Source organism: Macaca nemestrina, chromosome 9 (genome assembly GCF_043159975.1).
Source record: "Macaca nemestrina isolate mMacNem1 chromosome 9, mMacNem.hap1, whole genome shotgun sequence".
Classification (NCBI taxonomy): Eukaryota; Metazoa; Chordata; class Mammalia; order Primates; family Cercopithecidae; genus Macaca; species Macaca nemestrina.
Window position 1 is genome coordinate 116,796,330 of NC_092133.1, and position 23,753 is coordinate 116,820,082.

The 23,753-nt window shown below is 40.5% G+C and overlaps 1 protein-coding gene and 1 non-coding gene across 3 annotated transcripts in view; both read left to right on the top strand.

Moving 5' to 3' along the window:
* The first annotated feature begins 740 nt into the window (after window positions 1-740).
* LOC105479993 (acyl-CoA binding domain containing 5) overlaps window positions 741-23,753 on the top strand; it is a 47,083-nt gene continuing 24,070 nt past the window's right edge. The window contains exons 1-7 of one of the 2 annotated variants that reach the window (XM_011738380.2): window positions 741-871; window positions 1,065-1,230; window positions 6,634-6,754; window positions 9,998-10,070; window positions 18,927-19,041; window positions 19,141-19,173; window positions 22,481-22,615. In XM_011738380.2, the coding sequence (XP_011736682.1) occupies window positions 857-871; window positions 1,065-1,230; window positions 6,634-6,754; window positions 9,998-10,070; window positions 18,927-19,041; window positions 19,141-19,173; window positions 22,481-22,615 (658 nt within the window). In that variant the 5' untranslated portion in view covers window positions 741-856. The remainder of the gene's footprint in view (window positions 872-1,064; window positions 1,231-6,633; window positions 6,755-9,997; window positions 10,071-18,926; window positions 19,042-19,140; window positions 19,174-22,480; window positions 22,616-23,753) is intronic. The other variant, XM_011738381.3, reaches the window with a different exon arrangement.
* Window positions 9,511-9,572, top strand: LOC112426401 (U7 small nuclear RNA). The gene has a single exon (XR_003017702.1). It is a non-coding gene; the product is annotated as a U7 small nuclear RNA (small nuclear RNA).

Below are 23,753 nucleotides of genomic sequence, written 5' to 3' on the forward strand. Positions count from 1 at the left end.
TGGGTGGAAAAGGTACTAGAGGGGAAAGTTGCCCTCCGTCCCAGCCCAGTTTAGGAGCCGACGACCTCCCCTCTCCTTAGGCTGCTCCTCGGACGTTCTTGGCTCAGGGCGGCGAAAACTGTCGAAGACCTGCGGACCAAGGACTGCTGAGCACCTCCATCCAAGGTCCCCAATGCTTTTCTCCATCTACCCTTTAGAGTGGTGTCACGATTGCCACTGGAGAGGCTAAGTGACTTGCCCTAGGTCACATAATTTAAATGGCAGTACTGGAGTTTCGCACAGAACCTGCCCCGACTTAAAGCCCTTTGCTTAGGCCCCATTACCTTCCTCAAACCTTAACTTAGGAGAGTGCAGGCGCTGGGGACCGCAGAGTCATTTTTGTTGCCCAGCGGTGCCGTCGAGTGCAGCTTTGGGCCCAGGCGCAGAACCCAACCGCGCATCCCCAGCGCGCACTTTGTCCACCCGGCTGCCACAGCGGACACATAGGTCCGGCCTCGGTTTCCCCCTTCTGAACAAAAGTGCGCACAGGGTGCTCTCCGCACCGAGCCGGGACTGTGGCCCCCTGGAAGGTTCTCTCTCCTCCTTTCCTCGCTTCCCGAACCCTCCTCTGGGGACAGACGGACCGCGCGCGTCCTCGCCGCGGCGGCGGGTCGAGTGGGTGGGGTTTGCGCACTGCCGCTGCGGCGGCGACGCCAGTGGATCCTCCGGTGACTCTGGGGCGGGGCTGTGGGGAGGGCACGGACTGACAGACGGACTCCAGCGGAATGGGGGGTGTGGCTGCTCCGCCAGGGTCCCCAGGGTGGGAGAGCGGCTCCGCGGCCACCGGTGCCCGGACCCCCTCTGTCTTCTGCTAGACATGCTCTTCCTCTCGGTGAGTTGTTTTGCTGTCGTCGCGGGCTGGATTTGTGGCCTTAGTCACGCCCCGGGGGAGGAGGAAGGAGCCTGGCCGCTTCGATCCGTGTGGCCTGGATAGGGCAGGGCAAAGGGGAACAAACTGACCCGCTTCGCTCCCGGGCCTCCTCCCTTTGGGGCATGTTGATCCGCGGCTGCGCTCCATGTTCCAGTTTCATGCAGGCTCTTGGGAAAGCTGGTGCTGCTGCTGCCTGATTCCCGCCGACAGACCTTGGGACCGGGGCCGACGCTGGCAGCTGGAGATGGCGGACACGAGATCCGTGCACGAGACCAGGTTTGAGGCGGCAGTGAAGGTGATCCAGAGTTTGCCGAAGAATGGTACGTGCGCTGGGCCCCGGCTGGAGACGTCTGCTGCAGAGAGCCCCGAAGCCCCGGCTTACCTCTTTTCACTTTTTGGTTCTAGTGTTGTTTATTTAGCCTACTTTTTTTTTCCGTGTAGGAGCCATGTAGTGGAAGGGGAGCTATTGAATATGAATTAATTAACGTTTGATCTTCCAAACCGGAGAAAAATATAATATCCAGATTTTAAGTAGTTCATATTGTTGAAAACAGAAGTCTTGTCACTTAATGACTGCGGATTTGTGTATACTAAAAAAAAAAAAAAAATCCGGGCCAGGCGGGGTGGCTCACGCCTGTAATTCCAGCACTTTGGGAGGCCGAGGTGGGTGGATCACCTGAGGTCAGGAGTTCAGGACCAGCCTGACCAATATGGTGAAACCCCATCTCTACTAAAAAATACAAAAATTAGCCGGGCATGGTGGTGTGCGCCTGTAGTCCCAGCTACTTGGGAGGCTGAGACAGGAGAATTGCTTGAACTCAGGAGGCAGAGGCTGCAGTGACCCGATATCGTGCCACTGCACTCCAGCCTGGGCCAGAGAGCCAGACTCCGTATCAAAAAAAAAAAGCCAAAAAAACAAAAACAAAATTCTAGGCTGGGGTGCCTAATGCCACACACTCATAGGGTCTACCAGCTGAAGCCTTTTGAAAACTTTTGATATGAAGGGACAGAAAGGAAAGAATATAGTCAGTTGTGAAATAATTTCTCTTTATTTTAATAAATATATATTTTCTACCTTTTTATTTGCTATTCCATTCTATCAGGTTCTCTTTTTTATATTCATATTGGACCTTCTTTCCAGCTTGTGAGAAAAAAGTCATTCCAGTTGCTGAACTCTTTCTTGTATATAATGTGTTATTTCTCTGGCTGCTTTTTAGATTTCTTTTCTATCTTCGGTTTTCAGCAATTTGACTAGTGGGTGTGGTTTTTCTTCATATTAACCCTGTTAACGATTTGCAGAGCTTTTTGAATTTGTAATTTTATGTCATAGACCAATGCGAAGTTCTTGGCTACTAGTTAAATATTTTTCTCTGTTCTAAATGCAGAGTCTTAGAGAGGAAGGCGTACTTTTCAATTCATATCTTTCTACATTATATGAATTATATTTCACAATAAACATATTTACTTATTTAGAGATGGAGTTTCGCTCTCGTTGCCCAGGCTGGAGTGCAATGGTGCAATCTCAGCTCGCCGCAACCCCCACCTCCCGGGTTCAAACGATTCTTCTGCCTCAGCCTCCCGAGTAGCTGGGATTACACACATGCGTCACCATGCCCGGCTAATTTTGTATTTTTAGTAGAGACGGGGTTTCTCCATGTTGGTCAGGCTGGTCTTGAACCCCCAAGCTCAGGTGATCCGCCCGCCTAGGCCTCCCAAAGTGCTGGGATTACAGGCGTGAGCCACCGCGCCTGGCCCAATAAACATACTTAGAAAGTAATGTTAGGTACTACTACTGTGCCACAATTGTAAAGCTAGGAATACAACTATAGTATTTAATATCATGGTTTCTGTTTTCATTAATTATCATCTGGCTAGGTAATGAATATTCACAAATCATTCAGTAAAAATTAAATACAAATTCAGGAAGTTTTTAAAACAAATACACACAAAATAGTGTTGCATTTGTAATTTCTTTCCTTCTACGGTGTTGTCTGAACCTTTTGTAATTTCAGACATTCTATTGCAGGAGGACATACGGGGGACTGAAAGATAAGAAAGAATAAACAAAATATAAAGAAATAACATAAATTTATTTAGGTATTGATTTTTTAAGTCCCTGATTATTAGAGTTCATAGAAAGGTATGATTCTAAGAGCTTGATGTAAGTAGTATGTTTACACTTTCTCCTAAAGCACACGTTTTTATAGTTTTTTGAAAACTGGTAAAGCTAGACTGATGTCTCTAGGCCACTATCCCTGTTGACATTCCTTATTAGGAAACCCGTATAAAGTACATTTTGTATTTACATAACATTTAAGAAGGTATTGCAAAGTTTTAAGATACCCTATCCGCCGGTGCGGTGGCTCACACCTGTAATCCCAGCACTTTGGGAGGCCGAGGCGGGCTGATCACGAGGCGGGCGGATCACAAGGTCAGGAGATCAAGACCATCCTGGCTAATACGGTGAAACCTCGTCTCTACTAAAAATACAAAAAATTGGTTGGGCGTGGTGGCGGGCGCCTGTAGTCCCAGCTACTGGGGAGGCTGAGGCAGGAGAATGGCATGAACCGGGGAGGCGGAGCTTGCAGTGAGCTGAGATCCTACCACTGCACTCCAGCCTGGGTGACAGAGACTATGTCTCCAAAAAAAAAAAAAAAAAAAAAAAGATAACATATCAGGCCAGACATGGTGGCTCACACCTGTAGTCCCAACACTTTGGGAGGCTGAGACAGGCCCTGAGGTCAGGAGTTCAAGACCACCCTGGCCAACATGGTGAAACCCCACCTCTACTAAAAATACAAAAATTAGCTGGGTGTAGTGACCGGCTCCTGTAATCCCAGCTACTTGGGAGGCTGAGGCAGGAAAATCGCTTGAACTTGGGAGGTGAAGGTTGCAGTCAGCTGAGACTGCACCATTGCACTCCAGCCTGGGTGACAAGAGCCAGACTCCAACTCAAAAAAAAAAAAAGATACCCTATCAAGTGGTAACTGTGTTGGACAACATCCAGTATACTGTTACCCCTTGAAACTAAGTTGATATTAATTGAAGCAGAAGTTTGTTATAATGAATTATAAATATTTTTGTAATACTACTTTTAAACCATTTGATTTGCTTTGAATCATTATACGAAGAGCAAGATCTTGGAGTTTTTTGTTCCTTGTTGCTCAATCCTTATTTAAGGCCTGAAATAGTAATGAATCCGATGGCATCTATGTTTGGTATGACCTTAACCTTTTAAAATTTAAATTCTTAGCTAATATTTCAAATACATATTAAATACATCATGTATGAGCACCTTGAGAACAGAAATCTTACTTGAGTGTCTTACACACAGACTACACTCGATAAATGATCTCGGTTTTGGGGTCTTTTTAATATCATTCACCTAAGCCAATAAACTTATTTGGTTGACTTACTGAAGATATTTTGAGATTAAACTTTTGATCTTTTTTTCTTTTTCTTTTTTTTTTTGAGACGGAGTCTCGCTCTGTCGCCCAGGCTGGAGTGCAGTGGCCGGATCTCCGCTCACTGCAAGCTCCGCCTCCCAGGTTCACGCCATTCTCCTGCCTCAGCCTCCCGAGTAGCTGGGACTACAGGCGCTCGCCAGCTCGCCTGGCTAGTTTTTTGTTTTTGTTTTTTTTTTTAGTAGAGACAGGGTTTCACCACATTAGCCAGGATGGTCTCCATCTCCTGACCTCGTGATCCGCCCGTCTCAGCCTCCCAAAGTGCTGGGATTATAGGCTTGAGCCACCGCGCCTGGCAACTTTTGATCTTTTAAATTTAGATTTGTGTTATTTAAATAAGCAACCGTTTTAAACTGTGGTTTCTCCTTTTTTTCCCCTCTGCTTTATAAAGGTTTATGTCATTAAAACACTGTATCTATTAGGTACTCCTAAATGTGCATATATTATACAGATAATTGTTATAGTGATTTGAGAATTAATTATGTACTCTCGGCCAAACCTGAAATACCAGCTCTCAGTTTATCTGTGTGGTAATTTCCACAGCTTTTTTTTTTGAGACCAAGTCTTGCTCAGCTGCCCAGGCTGTAGTGCAGTAGTGTGATCTTGGCTCACTGCAAACACCGTCTTCTGAGTTCAAGCAATTCTCCTGTCTCAGCCTCCTGAGTAGCTGGGATTACATGCACCCGCCATCATGCCCAGCTAATTTTTGTGTTTTAGTAGAGACGGGGTTTCACCATGTTGGCCAGGCTGGTCTTAAACTCCTGACCTCAGGTGATACGCCCGCCTCGGCTTCCCAAAGTGCTAGGATTACAGGTTTGAGCCACTGTGCCCAGCCCACACAGGTCTTATAAACTGCTAGCTTATGCAATTTACAAACTTTAAAAAAATCTTGTTACAATTTTTATTTTTATTTTTATAATTTTGTTATAAAGGTAATATACACTGATGTTTAAAACTTTTTTAAAAACAGATAAGTGAAAAGGAAAAGAATCTGTATACTTACTATTCAGAGATAGTCTTTAAACATTTTATATTTATCTTTCTACTGTACTTTTTATGTATATAAATATTTGCCAAAATGTATCATATTATATATGTTGTTTTTAAACTTATTTTTCTAAATTTATAGTAGATCGTGGAACTTATACCATTGTTTATATTTTTCTACAATATAACTTTTTAGGGCTACAGTTATATATTGTCCTGTTACATTTATATATCATAATTATTTAAACATTTATTATAAAACAATAATTTAACAATAATATAAAAATATTCCAATTTTTCAGTTATTGAGAATACTACAACTTACGGCACTTGCTTATACAATTTGAATTTTTTTTTTTTTTTTTGAGACAGGGTCTTTCTCTGTCGCCTAGGCTGTAGTGCAGTGGTATGATCACAGCTCACTGCATCCTTGACCTCCCTAGGCTCAGGAGATCCTCTCTGCTTAGCCTCCTGAGTAGCTGGGACTACAGGGTGTGCCATCACACCCAGCTAATTTTTGTTTTTATTTGTAGAGACAGGGTTTTGCTATGTTGCTCAGGCTGGCCTTGAACTCCTGAGGGTCAGGCGATCTGCCTACCTCAGCTTCACAAAGTGCTGGGATTACAGGCGTGAGCCACCACAACTGGCCAATTTAAAAGTTTTAAACATGAGAAAAGTTATAGATATGCTAGAAACATATATGAAGAATTATCATCAAATTGATGTCTCCAAAATTACAGAGATAGGAAGTGAGATATCTGTTTTGTCTTAGATTAATTCTTTTTCTACCATAGTGTATACTCTTTGGCTTTAGCCCCAAATTCCTTATCTACTGAGAATTTGAAATTTGGCAGAATGTACATGTAACTTTTTCACTTACGCTAGTCAGTTTTGATTTGTCATAATCTTTGAATAAAAATACCTTATTACAATTGATTAATAATAGTTATTCTATATTTTAGTATGTTTTTAAAGAGACATTTGCTGGTTATTTTGGTTGTATGTACTGCATGTCTATTCATGTATTGTTTTATTTATTGAACCATCTTAGGCGTTGCTATTAAAGTTTAAAATCTCAGAGTGTTTTGAAATCAAAGAAGCAAACAACTGACAGAACCATAACTTTTGTTTCTATAAGATAGAAATAAATCATTATCTAAAGTATTAATGCAATATAAAATCACTATTAGTATAGCTAAGCTAATTATAACCTTAGATTATCTATCAGTTGTATTCCCCAGGTGATCTGTATTTAATGTGTGTTTCCAACAGGTTCATTCCAGCCAACAAATGAAATGATGCTTAAATTTTATAGCTTCTATAAGCAGGCAACTGAAGGACCCTGTAAACTTTCAAGGCCTGGATTTTGGGATCCTATTGGAAGATATAAATGGTAATTTTTTGTGTAGAGCTATGCAAGAATTTAAATTTTAATGACATAATTATCATATGGCTGTTACTTAAGTGGTTATACATTATTCTGTGCAGGAAGTGTCCTAGGTATCTAGGTATTGGGTACAATTTTTATCCTCCAGGTTTTTTTTTTTTTTTTTTTTTTTGAGACAGAATCTCATTCTATCGCCCAGGCTGGAGTGCAGTGGCAGGATCTCGGCTCACTGCAGCCTCTGCCTCCTGAGTTCAAGTGATTCTCCTGCCTCAGCAACCTGAGTAGCTGGAATTACAGGCATGTGCCACCACGCCCAACTAATTTTTGTATTTTTAGTAGAAACGGGGTTTCACTATGTTGGCCAGGCTGGTCTCAAACTCCTGGCCTCAGGTGATCCACCCACCTCGGCCTCCCAAAGTGCTGGGATTACAGGCGTGAGCCACCATGCCCAGCCTTTCCAGGTGCTCTTAGTACAATTTTACACAAATAGGAAAATCTTGGGGAGGAGAGAAAAATAGTAAAACCAAAAGGGATAGGTACATCAAAGATAAAGAAGCATTTTCAGTTAATCTTTACTTTTATGGAGTTTTTCTCTTTTTTTTTTTTAAGGCAAGAGCAACTCCCTACCTAAGTTAAAGAAACAAACTTTAACTGCCTCTTTTGCCTCCAAGAAAAATAATGGCTTTTCCTTGTTTGTGTTGAGCCTTGAAGATAATAAGTAACTAGGAATATGACTCAGGTACTGCCACGCTAACTTTTTCTCTAAGCCATCACTTCTGACCTACTGTAATTGAATAGAAATTTGATTTTTTGTATACTTAAAAGAATTCTAAACTAAAAAAGTATACTTAAAAGAATTATAAACTATAAATTAAAAGAATTATAGACACAGATACCGTACCTGTCCGTGCTGTTTTCCCAGTTGAGTAACAGTTGATATTCTTAATACAATTGAAACCTTCACAAATGTCTGAGAAAAGTCCATTTTAGACTGTACATTATGAACAGAATATGCTAATTGGTGAAACATGTTTTATTTATTTATTTATTTTTGAGATGGAGTTTCGCTGTTATTGCCCAGGCTGGAGTGCAATGGGGTGATCTCAACTCACCACAACCTCTGCCTCCCAGGTTCAAGCGATTCTCCTGCCTCAGCCTCCTGAGTAGCTGGGATTACAGGCATGTGCCTCTACGCCTGGCTATTTAGTATTTTTAGTAGCGATGGGATTTCTCCATGTTGGTCAGGCTGGTCTTGAACTCCTGACCTCAGGTGATCCGCCTGCCTCGGCCTCCCAAAGTGCTGGGATTATAGGTGTGAGCCACTGCGCCCGGCGGTGAAGCATGTTTTAAAACCCACACTTTTTTTGGACACAGGGTCTCACTCCCATCACTCAGGCTGGAGTGCAGTGGCACGATCACGGCTCACTGCAACCTCTGCCTCCTGGGCTGAAACAATTCTCCCACCTCAGCCTCCCTAGTAGCCGGGACCACATGCTTGTGCCATCACACCTGGCTAATTTTTAAAATTTTTTCCTAGACGGGGTTTGCCTGTGTTGCCCAGGCTGGTCTCAAATTTCTGGTCTCAAGTGATCCACCTGCCTTGGCTGGGATTACAGGTGTGAACCACCATGCCACACCAGTTTTGTTTTGTTTTTTTTCTCTTGAGACGGAGTCTCGCTCTGTCGCCCAGGCTGGAGTGCAATGGCGCGATCTTGGCTCACTGCAATCTCTGCCTCCCGGGTTCAAGCAGTTCTCCTGCCTCAGCCTCACGAGTAGCTGGGATTCCAGGCACGTGCCACCACGCCTGGCTAATTTTTGTGTCTTTAGTAAAGACAGAGTTTTACCATGTTGTCCAGGCTGGTCTCAAACTCCTTACCTCAAGTGATCTGCCCACCTTGGCCTCTCAAAGTGCTGGGATTACAGGCGTGAGCCACTGCACCCAGCCCGTATTTGTTTGTTTTTTGTCCACACATTGTGATGTTCAGTTTCTTCACCCTGAATTGGAAGTGCCTAAGCTTGTTTTAAGATTTCTTAGTATTCTACTTTCCTTTAAGATCTTTATGAATTGTCATAAAATAACAGGTTAAATGAAATAGTAATATGTTATTATTTAATATAACTTAATTTTAGTAGTATTAAATATTATTTAATATGATTTGATTTACCCATTTTAAGAAGATTTAATTATTTGCTTCATGTTTCCCCCTAGAATTGACCTTTGGTGGAGTTAAACACCTTCGGGGAAAAACATATAAAAAGGGTTTACACGTCAGGCAAAAATTTGAAAGAACTATTATTATTTAGGGGTTTAAAAATTTCCTGTCTCTCACATTTTCAGTATCCTAGAAGTGAGAAACCATTTCCTTTTTCAGTTCAAATGTACAAGTTAGGCTCTTATTTAAATTAATAGAACCTTTTAACCAAAATGTCTATTCATTTAAAACATGGCTGGCTGGGCGCAGTGGCTCATCCCTCTAATCCCAGCACTTTGGGAGGTCAAGGCGGTGGATCACTTGAGGTTAGGAGTTCGAGACCAGCCTGGCCAACATGGTGAAACTCCATCTCTACTAAAATACAAAAATTATCTGGGTGTGGGGGCGCATGCCTGTAATCCCAGCTACTCAGGAGGCTGAGGCAGGAGAATCTCTTGAATCCAGGAAGTGGAGGTTGCAGTGAGCCAGGATCACACCACTGCACTCCAGCCTAGACAACACAGCGAGACTCCATCTCAAAAAAAAAAAAAAAAAAAAAAAACCATGCCTGAGTGTTACAGCTCTTTTAGAATTTTTCTAGCAGGCTTTCTGGTCTTTACCGGAAAGCCTATTGAGAAATTTATATTAAAAAGAAAAAGAAAATATGCCTGTGACAATTAATGTAGTCTTGTACACTTGATCTTAGCGAAAGCCTGAGAAGCAATAATGTAGTCTTCTAAAATGTTTATTTCTGTTACTGTTCTTTGTAATAATATAAAAACTGAAGAGTTCTTATCAAATATTTATGAATAGTCTGTAGTCTCTGGTATATTACTATATAGATGGGTTATATGCTTATTTGTTTAAATACTATTTAATTTGCTAGTTTATTTGCTGTGATAATTTTCTTCATGGTGGCACATTTAAGACAATCCTGTTATGGCTTTAAGTAGAGCCTGTTTTAATTAGTAACCCTATAGCATCAACTATAAATTGTATTCTGAGCAGTGAAAAATCAGATGTCTCTTTGTCATTATGTGGATATTTTCATTTCTAGGGATGCTTGGAGTTCACTGGGTGATATGACCAAAGAGGAAGCCATGATTGCATATGTTGAAGAAATGAAAAAGGTAGGGAAAATAATTCACAGTTAAAATGAAAATTCAGAGCAGCTCTAATTTAATTTGGTTATCAGACAAATTAGTTGCTTTGCTTTAAGGAGACTGTAGTATGTTATACAATGGAATCTAGATTATTGGGTTTATTAGGACTCTTCTGCTTCATTAAAGTTCATCTTAAGATAAGTGTTTTTTCCTTAAGATATATAACACTGTAATGATGTGATGTTTTATTTTGTTTTTGTTTTGAGACGGAGTCTTGCTCTGTAGCCCCGGCTGGAGTGCAGTGGCGCGACCTTGGCTCACTGCAACCTCCACCTTTCAGATTCAAGTGATTCTCCTGCCACAGCCTCCAAGTAGCTGGGACTACAGGTGCACACCACTACGCCCAGCTAATTTTTGTATTTTTAGTAGAAATGTGATTTTTCCATGTTGGTCAGGCTGGTGATCACGTGCCTCAGCATCCCAAAGTGCTGGGATTACAGGCATGAGCCACTGCGCCTAGCCCGTTTTTTGATTTTTAATCTCCCCTATCTTTCTCTATCGTCAACTTCTTAAGAAGTGTAGAAATAGTAATCTTTGAAAATATTGAAGTCTCTTACTCAGGAGTCTAGGAAGTAGCTGGACTCTCTTGAAAGTATTTCTGCTTTGGAGCTTTTTACTTAGTTCAATAATGTTCTCATGCCAGTTTTCACTCATAAATTGAGGTAGGTATTCTCATCACTGGAATTCTGTAAGAAGTCACATTTTTCTGTGAGTACATAGATCCTTCAGAAGCATAATAAGATAAGTTTTTTTCTGTGAGTATATAGATCTTCAGAAGCATAATAAGATAAGTTTCTTTCTGTGAGTACATAGATCCTTCAGAAGCATAATAAGATAAGTTTTTTTCTGTGAGTACATAGATCCTCAGAAGCATAAGTTTTCAGGTTCTCTGCTAACTAGTAAGCAGGGAAGTTCATTTTAACTAGCTCTTTTAAGTGTGTCAAAGGCATTCTTTTGAGGAGCAAGTATATGAAGAAATCATGACTTTTAAAGATGATCCTAGAGACTTTTGTTTTTGTTTTTGTTTTTGTTTCTGATTTTTTGAGACGGAGTCTCGCTCTGTTGCCCAGGCTGGAGTGCAGTGGCTGGATCTCAGCTCACTGCAAGCTCCGCCTCCCGGGTTCACGCCATTCTCCTGCCTCAGCCTCCCGAGTAGCTGGGACTACAGGCGCCCGCCACCGCGCCCGGCTAGTTTTTTGTATGTTTTAGTAGAGACGGGGTTTCACCATGTTAGCCAGGATGGTCTCGATCTCCTGACCTCGTGATCCACCCGCCTCGGCCTCCCAAAGTGCTGGGATTACAGGCTTGAGCCACCGCGCCCGGCCTGTTTTTTTTTTTTGAGATGGAGTCTCGCTCTGTTGCCTGGGCTAGAGTACAGTGGCATGATCTTGGCTGACTGCAACCTCCGCCTCCTGGGTTCAAGAGATTCTCTTGCCTTAGCCTCCCAAGTAGCTGGGATTACAGGTGCACGCCACCACACCAGGCTAATTTTTGTTTTGTTAGTACAGGTGGGATTTCACCACGTTGGCCAGGCTGGTCTCAAACTCCAGACCTCAGGTGATCCACCTGCTTGGCCTCCCAAAGTGCTGGGATTATAGGTGTTAGCCACCATGCCCGGCTGAGACTTTAACCATTTTTATGTTAGACATGGATCAGAGGTTGTGAAATCTAAGTTTGATAATTTTAAACAAATTATCTTTGAACATAAAGAAAATCTGTAAAAAAGAATAGTTTTTTGCCATATGATTCGATGGTATTAATCTTGGTAGTAATTTTTATTTGTTATTACTAGATTTAGACTAGTTTTTTTATTTTTTATTTTTTTAATTTCTTCTACACTGCTTATAGTCATGCCCTTTGTTACCTTCTTGCAGTTTTTATTTGGTAGACTTTGTAACAAAGGGCAGAGTTTAGTTCTTTTGGCTATTAACTATGTCAATAACACAACAACAGATAGGCCTTTCAAAAGCAGAGAAAGAAAGATAATCGAAAGCCTTTTGGTTTCATAACTATTTCTCTCTCTTTTTTTTTAACCTTAAATTTCTTTATAATTTTTAGGATATGCTTCTATAATGTAAAGTTGAATTGACACATTAAGTAAAATTTACCCATTTTTCCTATTCAATTGTGTTAATTAATGGTATAGCCACATTTTAGTTGGAGGACGATGAAGCAATGTGTCTTCTGCCTTTTTCCCTAAGAAAGATTAAAACTATATTGCTGCTAAAATACCTGTAACTCCTTCTTTAATTAAAATAATTTATTTCTTTTCATTCAGACTTTAAAAATTTCATTGCATATTGTGAATATGGCAAAGTTTACAGTGCAGTTTTAGAGGTAAACCTAAAAATATCAAGATACGCATAAATTGAAAATTTGATTACTCTTTTGAATTATTTTTAGAGTTTAGCTTTATGACTATCAGTCAATAAAATTGCATGTTTCTAAATAATCTTGTGGGATAGTACATTATCCCAAAGATTTGATTATTGAATTTGGGACTTATTCTAATTTCAATAATTTACTAATTGAAGCACTTGTTAAATTATCTCCTTAAATATAGTCTTTGTCATTTTTTTTTTTTTTTTGAGACAGGGTCTGGTTCTGTTGCCCAGGTTGGAGTGCAATGGTGCATGCCTCAACCTCCCAAGTAACTGGGATTACAGGGACATGCCATCACGCCCAGCTAATTTTTAGTATTTTTAGTAGAGATGGGGTTTCACTGTGTTGGCCAGGCTGGTCTCAAACTCCTGACCTCAGGTGATAAACTCACCTCAGCCTCCCAAAGTGCTGGGATTACAGGCATGAGCCACTGTGCGCCTGGCCTGTCACTGTTATTATTCTTTAGAGTATAAATCTCATTTTATGTCTTTGCAGTCAGAGGTTTCAGCAATCTTACTAATTTAACTTATATTTTATAATGAATGCTGTTTTGTAGAAAGTGACTTTTCATAATTTTTAAGTTGCCCCATAAAATATCACTGAGAAAGTTGATTGAATAAAAAATTCTTTTAACGCCAGGCATGGTGGCTCATGCCTGCAATCCCAGAACTTTGGGAAGCTGAGGCGGGCAGATCACCTGAGGTCGGGAGTTTGAGACCAGCCTGGCCAATATGGCAAAACCCCGTCTCTACTAAAGATACAAAAAAATTAGCCTGGTGTGGTGGCATGCACCTGTAGTCCCAGCTACTCGGGAGACTGAGGCAGGAGAATCACTTGAACCAGGGAGGCAGAGGTTGCAGTGAGCCGAGATTACACCACTGCACTGCAGCCTGGGCAACAGAGCAAGAATCTCTTTAAAAAAAAAAAAACTATTTTAGCATAATAGAATTATGTTTTGTAGAAAATTGCTTTTCATAATTGATAAAGTGTCCCATAAAATGTCACTGAAAAACTTGATAGAATAAAACATTATTTTAATATAACGTAATAGGATTTTAGCTTTGAGGGAAAGTAATGAGGCTTGAGGGGTAAGAGAAATGCATGTTTAATTCAATAAGGTTTATTTATAGACGTATAAAATTATCTTTTTTTGAGGCAGCATCTCGCATTGTTGCCTGGGCTAGAGTGTAATGGCACCATCTTGGCTCACTGCAACCTCTGCCTCCTCGGTTCACGCCATTCTCCTGCCTCAGCCTCCCGAGTAGCTGGGATTACAGGTGCAAACCACCACACCTGGCTAATCTTTTGTATTTTTAGTAGAGATGGGATTTCACTGTGTTGGCCAGACTGATCTCAAACTCCTGACTCCGTGATCTTCCCACTTCGGCCTCCCAAAGTGCTGGGATTATAGACGTGAGCCACCATGCCTGGCCAAAATTCTATTTTTTTGGTACAAATTTAGGCTATCTTCTGGGGATTTCCAGAGTATTCAGCTAACATTTGAATCATGTGCCTTATGTCTGTTGAATTTAAAAAGAGATAGGTGTACTCAACCCTGGCTCCACATTTGAATCACTAGGGGATCTTGTGAAAAAATACAAATGCCCCAGGATGACCCCAGACTAATTATTTCAGGATTTCTAAGAGATTGGGATAATCGCTGTAATACAGGGAGGATTAGAGAATGGTCCCATTAAAGATGGAATCTCGGCCGGGCGTGGTGGCTCATGCCTGTAATCCCAGCACTTTGGGAGGCTGAGACAGGCAGATCACCTGAGGTCAGGAGTTAGAGACCAGCCTGGCCAACATGGTGAAACTCCATCTCTACTAAAATACAAAAATTTAGCTGGGTGTGATGGGAGGCGCTTGTAATCTCAGCTACTAGAGAGGCTGAGACGGAAGAATCACTTGAATCAAGGAGGTGGAGGTTGCAGTGAGCCAAGATCACACCATTGCACTCCAGCCTGAGCAACAGAGTGACACTCTTGTCTCAGAAAAGAAAGAGAGAAAGAGAGAGAAAAAGAGAAAGGAAAGAAAGAAAGGAAAGGAAAGAAAGGGAAGGGAAGGGAAAAAGGAAAAGGGGAAGAAAGGAAGGAAACAAGGAACCTGAAAGTTGTCATGGCTTGAGGGTCTAGTCCAAGGGAGGAAGAGAGGAAGGGAGGAAGGGAGGGAAGGAAGGGAAGGGATGGAAAGGAGGGAAGGGAGGGAAGGGAAGGAAGGAAACAAGGAACCTGAAAGTTACTATGGCCGAGGGTCTAGTCCATAGCTCAACAACTGTAGAACACCAAGAACACCAACTTTCTCTGAGTACTGAGGGTTGGCTTTTGTTTTAAGGTTTCACTCATAGTAAACATCTTTTGCATATTGAGGGGGAAAACGAATGCTAGTTTCTTAGAGTGAGTGATAGGCTTCTAGTGATCAGCATATTCAGGACTGATATCTAGGTCACTCTTCAAAAGGTTAGAAGCGCTTGGGAGACTGAATTAGTGATTCTGTTGTACAGAGAGTAGAGCGTTGGGATTTGGATGGCTTTAAGAGATGTGGTCATTTTGGACCAAAAAAGCCTGAGAAATTTAGTCTTCGCTTTCTTAGAGTATATCTACACCTTTCCAGTATATTTTCATCATCTAGAAATGATGTCTGTCACTGAGGAAAAGTGCTGGATAGACCTAGAAGAATTATTGTGCTTTGGATGCTGCTTTTCTGGTGTCCATGCAGCTTACCAGATATTTCTGTCAAAACATTCTTCATTTGCTTGGGTTATAATATATTAAGTTAGCATAGTTAACTTGTAACTTTGGACCAGGGATGTCCAATCTTTTGGCTTCCGTGAGCCACACTGGAAGAAGAATTGTTTTAGGCCACACATAAAATACATGGATACTAACAATAGCTGGTGAACTAAAAAAAAAAAAAAATTGCAAAAAAAATCATAATGTTTTAAGAAAGTTTATGAATTTGGGCCAGGCGCAGTGGCTCACGCTTGTAATCCCAGCTAGTAATCCCAGCACTTTGGGAGGCCAAGGTGGGTGGATCTCTTGAGGTCAGGAGTTCAGACCAGCCTGGGTAACATGGTGAAACCCTGTCTCTACTAAAAATACAAAAAGTTAGCCGATCATGATGGTGTATGCCTGTAGTCTCAGCTACTCGGGCAGCTGAGATAGAAGAATTGCTTGAACCCCAGAGGCAGACGCTGCAGTGAGCCAAGATTGTGCCACTGCACTCCAGCCTGTGCAACAGAGTGAGACGCTGTCTCTATAGAAGAAAAAAAGAAAAAAAAAAGGTTTACGAATTTGTGTTGGGTATTTAAAGCCATCTTGGGCCACATGCGGCCTGAGGACTGCAGATTGGACAAGGGTGGTTTAGATAACACCTTCTCTGAGGGTAGGTAGTAGTTACCTAGACTGAGATTTGTCTGTGTCTGCTTGTGTGTGTGTGTGTGTTTGTGGTCTATATCTCATGTGCGTACATGTACACCATTTCGTGTTTTTCAACATTGGTGTAAGGGAGATAATTTTGCAAATGGCTGAGATCATTCTTGGTTTGTGTATGTTTAAAGTTTCTTCCTCAGAGAATAACCTCTTCAAAAGCGTGGAGGCAAGGGCTGAGAAACTTCCTATTGGGTACTGGGTGACTGGATCAATAGAAGCCCAAACTTCAGCATCACACAGTATACCCTTATAACAAACCTGCACATATACCCTCTGAATCTAAAAGAAAAAGAAAAACCAAAGAGAGTAACCTCATCAATTTTGGATGTGTCTTGCTTTGGTTACTGTGTCTTCACTATATTAACTACTGACATTCTGGTTTGTTGACAGAATGATTACTCAGTTGATACTTCCTTAGTGCCAATGGATACTCCTTTTATTTCATGCTGACATTTCAAGTCCACAGTTTACTCTTTTACCCTGTGGGGCATGAGAAATCCAGATGCTGAATTTAGTAGCCTTAAAAACAAGGACGAAGTTAAGAAAGAGATCTTTTAATAAGCCTTGAGAAATAGAGATGTTGCTTGCTTGTCAGGATGTGGTATGTGATTGGCTTACTAGATTCTGCTAACTGAAGTCTTGATATTACAGCGGCGTGGGATAGTGTAAAGGGTGCTGATTTATGTTCGAATTGTTTCTCTGCCGTTTGTTAGTTGTGACTTGGTCACAACTTTCTCCTGGTTTGAATCTGATTCTCAGAATTATTATTATAATTCAAATATGTTACAGCTCAGATATTTATAATAAATAATAAAACATTCCTTCACATAGCCGTAGCCTCATAACAAATGTTTCCTTTAGCAAAAAGAAATTTTGTGATTAAAGCATTCCTTTCACAGTACATTCAGAGGAGCAACAATCAGATAATTTACTCCAAGCTGTAAAATTAAATTATAATCACTAGAACCAGTTATTGTTAACATAGTTCATTCTGTGTAATCTCTCTCAACAACCTCCTCCTACGCATACAACACGGTGGGGAATGGTGTTGATGAGCATGTCTCAGATCAAAATCCTATCAGAGTTGCTGACTACCATAGACCACTGATGATCCATCTTATATCTGGTTTAGAAATAAAAGCATGTTGTTTGAACAATAATTTTAGGGTTTTGGCTGGGCGCAGTGGCTAACACCTATAACCCCAGCACTTTGGGAGGCCGAGGTAGGTGAATCACTTATGAAGGTGTCTGAAATTGCTTGAAGGTGAGAATTGCTTGAACCCGGAAGGTGGAAGTTGCAGTGAGCTGAGATCGTACTGCTGCACTACAGCCTGGGTGATGATGGAGTGAGACTCTGTCTCCAAAAAAAAAAAGAAAGAAAGAAAGGGAGGGAGGGAGCGAAGGAGCCAGTTCTGGTATCTTTTTTTTTTTTTTTTTTTTTGGGAGACAGAGTCTCACTCTGTTGCCCAGACTGGAATGCAGCGGTGCGATCTTGGCTCACTGCAACCTCCACCTCCTGGGTTCAAGCAATTCTCCTGCCTCATCCTCCCAAGTAGCTGGGATCACAGGTGCATGCCACCAAACATGGCTAATATTTGTATTTTTAGTAGAGATGGAGCTTCACCATGTTGGCCAGGGTGGTCTCCAACTCCTGACCTCAGGTGATCCTCCTGCCTCAGCCTCCCAAAGTGCTGAGATTACTGGCATGAGCCCAGCCCCTGGTAACATATTAAACATACTGTGATTAGCACACACAGAGCTGACTTTATTCTTTTTAATATCTGCAAAATATTTCAAATCTAGAAGTACTTTAGTTTCTTTGATCAGTCACCAATTGATGGCTGTTTAAATACCTTTTCAGTTAATTTACCTTGCTCTTTAAATTTGATGATTCTAAACTGGCCCATATTTATGAAGGTGTCTGAAAGTGATTGCCATTTCCTACTTTACTTTTGTGCCCTGTTAGAAATTCTATGCTACCTTATTGTTAAAGAACAGACATCATAATTTTATTCTAACTTCAGTTTTCTATTTCATTTAATGAAAGCCCCTAGTTTGTTTGTTTGTTTCCTTTATTGTTTTGGAGACAAGATCTCGCTCTGTTGCCTAGGCTGACGTGCAGTGTGGTGTGATCATGGCTCACTGCAGCCTCAATTTCCTGGGCTCAAGAGATCCTTCCATCTCAGCCTACTGAGTAGCTGGGACTACAGGTGTGCACCACCATGTCTGGATAATTAAACAAAATTTTTTTTGTAGAGATGGGCTCTTACTATGTTGCCCAGGCAAGTCTCGAACTCCTGGGCTCAAGCCATCCTCCTCCTGCTTTGGCCTCCCAAAGTGCTAGGATTACAGGTGTGAGCCATTGTACCCTGCCCCCTAGTTTTTAATACACAATTTATAGGTTATTGTATAAAATTTTACATGAAGCTCATGTAAAATAGTCTTCAAAATGAGAACGCTTTTAGATCTTTAATATACTTGAAGCTTTTCTAGGAGTGTATATACATTTTTTAAAAGGATTCCTTTTATTTTATTTTTTAATTTTTGGAGATGGTATCTCACTCTGTCACCAAGCCTGGAGTGCAGTGGTGCCATAATGGCTCACTGTAGCCTTGATCTCACAGGCTCATGTAATCCTCCCATCTCAGCCTCTGGAGTAGCTGGGACCACAGGCACACACCATCATGCCTGGTTAATTAAAAAAAATTTTTTTTTGTAGAGACAGGGTCTCACTATGTTGCCAAGGCTGGTCTCAAACTCCTGGGTTCAAGCCATCCTCCTACCTTGGCCTCCCAAAGTGCTGGGATTACAGGCATAAGCCACCACCTCACCTGGCCACAGTGTGTATACATTAATAAAAGTATGTAATTAATGTAGATCCTTCAGAGAGTGTATTATGAATGTCAAATCTTAAAATTATTGACAAATTGGAAATAGGAAATTATCTGATACTAGTGGAGATCAAATTAAGAGTTTGTGATTTCACAGTATTTGTTTCTTTTGATTACAGATTATTGAAACTATGCCAATGACTGAGAAAGTTGAAGAATTGCTGCGTGTCATAGGTCCATTTTATGAAATTGTCGAGGACAAAAAGAGTGGCAAGAGTTCTGATGTAACCTCAGGTTGGACTATTTTACCCATTTTAAAATTCATCAACTGATATATTATGCACATATTAATATTTGTATGTCTGATTTTTTTTTCTTACTTTCACATGCCAGTCCGATTGGAGAAAATCTCTAAATGTTTAGAAGGTAGGAATCATGAAATCATGTAAAAGTTTTGTTTAAAATTTACATGTCAAAAGAATTCTGCACAAACTTATAGAACTTACAGTCTTGTCATCCAGGAGTTTTCATTCCAAGCAAACACATTGTATGAAGTTCCAAAACATTATAAACCCTTAACATTTTAACCCTAAAGTTGTAAGCTATTAAAATACACCAGGTAATTTACTTAGTATGTTCAAAATTATAGCAGAATTCATGGTTTTATTTTGATAGATCATGTTTTCTATTTTGCTTTGAGAATTAAATTAATAGTACATTGAATTCAATGATTTACTAGCTAATTTTAAAATGGATATGTTGGCCAGGTGTGGTGGCTCATGTCTGTAATCCCAGCACTTTGGGAGGCCAAAGCGGGCAGATCACCTGAGGTCAGGAGTTCAAGACCAGACTTAACAACATGGTGAAACCCCGTCTCTACAAAAAACACAAAAATTAGCCAGGCATGGTGGCACACACCTGTGATCCCAGCTACTTGGCAGGCTGAGGCACAAGAGTCACTTGAACCCAGGAGGTGGAGGTTGCAGTGAGCCCAGATCACTCTGCTGCACTCCGGCCTGAGCAACGGAGTGAGATGCTGTCTCTAAAAATGGATGTGTTTAGAGTATGGTTTAACTGTAGTATAGTAAGCTAATGCAAGACAGTTCATTTAGCTTGTTTTTTTTTTTTTTTTTTTTTTTTTTTTCTTCTTTCAGTTCAAGCATCTCTGCACGGATTGCAGTTTTCTTTTTTCTTTTTTCTTGTAGAATTTTGTCTTCATGTACACAAAGGATTTAAAGGATTATGTTTTGCATATTTGTAGGAGTTGAATAAAATGCAAGATTTGTTAGTATTAACTAAACATTTGATCTTGAAATTTTTTTAGAAAGCAGGGTGAAATGAGACCACAAGAGTCAATTTACGAGAAAATTGTATACCCTTTAAATAAAAATTACCTGGCATCCCCTTTTTTTCCTTGTCATCCCTATTTATAAGACATCTTTTAATAATTGACAGTAATGGCAGCATTTCAGAATAGTAATCTTCCTGTGCTGAAATCAGTCCTTGAACCTGTCACGGTAATAAACTCTGTGCAAGTAGTACTGACTGCTTACTGGGCATAACTCTGTCACATCATTCTACATCTGATTTGCTTACAGAAGTCAAATATTAACAAGTAGTCCTTCTTACAAGGCATGCTTATTCAATTCAGAAAAAACTAAATGTTATTTGAGATGGAGTCTTCCTCTGTCACACTGACTGGAGTGCAGTGGTCCCATCTCGGCTCACTGCAACCTCTACCTCTTGGGTTCCAGCAATTCTCCTGACTTAGCCTCCCAGGTAGCTGGGATTGCAAGTGTGCACCACCATGCCTGGCTAATTTTTGTATTTTTAGTAGAGCCGGGGTTTTGCCATGTTGGCCAGGCTGATCTCGAACTCCTGACCTCAGGTAATCCTCCCAACTCAGTTTCCCAAAGCGCTGGAATTAAAGGCATGAGCCACTGTGCCCTGCCAGAAAAAAAAATTAAATGTTTTCTGTATGTCAGGCATGTTAGGATGCAGAGGGAAATAAATCTGGATCTGCTGCAGTGGTGTCCAGCCACTGGCCAGAGGCAGATATTTAAACAGCTAATTATAAAACAAAGAAGAGTAAATAATAGTAATAAAGGTGCAGGCTCACAGCTTCCTAGCTATAACTTAAAATTTTTTAAATCTTTGAAGACCAGAAGTTTTTTGGTAAACTCATTTGGCAGCAAAACATGTCTGATATGAACTAAAAATCTGGGGAGCAAAATCTGACCTAAAGTAAAACGAGGGTATTTTGAGTCTCTGTCCTCTTTAGTGTAACTATTTATATGTTTTGCTGCAAAAATCATATTTTCTCTTTTTAGTGAGAGCTGCCTTAGACTCTATTGGATGTGTTACATAATATACCAAATGGCATATGTACCATATAACCTTTGCAAAATTAGAAAACTTGAGATTTCAAAACATATCTGGATCCAAGGGTTATAAGTAAGGGATTGTGGACCCTCACCATAATTTTTTTAACCTGAGCCATTCTGGTGGACATTTAGGTTATTTACTCCTTCAGATCTTCAGAAAATACTGCTGAGAATGACCATGTACATCTGTCATTTCATATATGTGAAAGCATATCTGTAAGAAATATTAGAAATGGAATTAGAAATGTTTGATGTTTGTAATTTTGTAAGATATTACCAAATTGCAAGACAGTTTGCAATCTTGCCTTTTTTTTTCCTAAACAAAGCATTTTCTTAAAAGTAGCCATTTAGGTCCAATAGAACAGATGTATCAGTTTTACATGGCCATTTTCAGAATATACATATACAGTAAGTTTTGAAATCAGAATGATGAGTCCTCCAATTTTGTTCTTTTTCAAGATTGCTTTGGCTAATCTTGATCCTTCACATTTTCATATGAATTTTAGAATCTGCATGTCAATTTTTGCAAAAATGCCAGCTTGGATTTTGATAGAGATTGCAGTGAATTTGCAGATCATTTTGGGGAGTATTGTCACTTCAAAAATATTGTCTTTCAATTCATGTTCTCAAAACAGTGTCCAGTAACCAACAGCGTTAGCAACAAATGTGATCTTTATAGAAATTCGGAATCTTAGATCACCATAGACCTACGAATTCAGAATCTGCATCTTAAATAGCTCTCAGGAGGTTCGTATGCACATTAAAGTTGAGAAGCTCTGATGTTACTCTCAGGATATAGCTTTGGCCACTTGGACAATTTGCTTTTGTATGTGATTGATCACATCAATGGATACTTTAAGAAAAAACTTAAATATCACAAAGACATGATAATTTGAGTTGTGCACCTGAAGCCCTAAAGGTAATACTGGAATAAAATTTTTAAAGTGGACTCCAACTGTAATATTGATGAGATTATTGGTAGAACCAAAAATGTACTTTTGTTGTCAGCATGCTAGCATATAGGAAGTATCTCTTCATTTGCCATGTATGAAGATCCATTGATCTCTGAACTTTATTTTTACTGATATTAACTTAAAAATAATTTGCTTTCTGCCTGATTCAGAAAGGACTTAAGATAGCTTGATTATAAGGTGATAATTGAAGGAATTTGTCTATGTAATATATGTATGTTTATGGTCAAAGAAAATAATACTATTATATATATATAACTAACATTTTAATTCACAATTATTTTATTAGTTATTTGTAAATTGTATTAGTATTACTTGGAAATTATGGTATAATTGTATGTTACCACATTGTGACTAAGTGGTCATTTCATGTTTTAGATCTTGGTAATGTTCTCACTTCTACTCCAAACACCAAAACTGTTAATGGTAAAGCTGAAAGCAGTGACAGTGGAGCTGAGTCTGAGGAAGAAGAGGCCCAAGAAGAAGTGAAAGGAGCAGAACAAAGTGATAATGGTAATGTTTGGATAATCAGTTAGTAATTTTACAATAAATAAACGAAGAGGGTATGAAGACATTTGGGCTGATTTGGTATTGTAGAAGATTGGAGCAGGTGGTGGGATATAAGCTGTTGACCTTATAACCAGGTTTGCTGTGGACTGAAAGGCTCTGCTACAGAGAAAGGAACAACCAACCTTATGCATAAATGGAGTAGGTGTTAACTGAAGATTGACAAGAATAGGCCACTCCTCCAAATGGACGGCCTGAAATGCTGCATTAGACATGTGCTATTTTAAGGTGTTGTTTCCAACATGAATCTGCATAAGTTACTAAGGACAGGAGACAAGTTAGACTCTCAATATCTTACCAAAAATAGAATGGAATCCAGAGAATAGGATACAGGCATAAGTTTTTTTTGTTTTTTGTTTTTTTTTGAGATGGAGTCTCGCTCTGTCGCTCAGGCTGGAGTGCAGTGGTATGATCTTGACTCACTGCAACCTCTGCCACCCTCTGCAACCTCAAGCCGTCTTCCTGCCTCAGCCTCCCAATTAGCTGAGATTGTAGGCATGCACCACCATACCCGCTAATTTTTGTATTTTTAGTAGAGACAGGATTTCACCATATTGACCAGGCTAATCTTGAACTCCTGACCTCAAGTGATCTGCCCACCTCGGCCTCCCAAAGTGCTGGGCCTATAGGCATGAGCCATCGCACCCGGCCTACAGGCATAAGTTTTCATAAGGAAGGAACATTGGAATTATGGCTTAGAGCATTGAGGGCTCTGTTAGAATGCCAATGACATGTGGGAAGACTGTTTTCAAAAGGGGAGGCAGAAAGACACTACAACAAACTGCGGCCAGGCACGGTGGCTCATGCCTGTAATCCCAGCACTTTGGGAGGCCGAGGCGGGCAGATCACCTGAGGTTGGGGGTTCGAGACCAGCCTGACCAACATGGTGAAACCCCATCTCTATTAAAAATACAAAAATTAGCCAGGCATGGTAGCAGGCACCGGTAATCCCAGGTACTTGGGAAGCTGAGGCAGGAGAATCACTTGAACCCGGGAGGTGGAAGTTTCAGCGAGCCAAGATCGTGCCATTGCACTCTAGTCTGGGTGACAGAGTGAGACGCCATTTCAAAAAAAGAAAACCAAA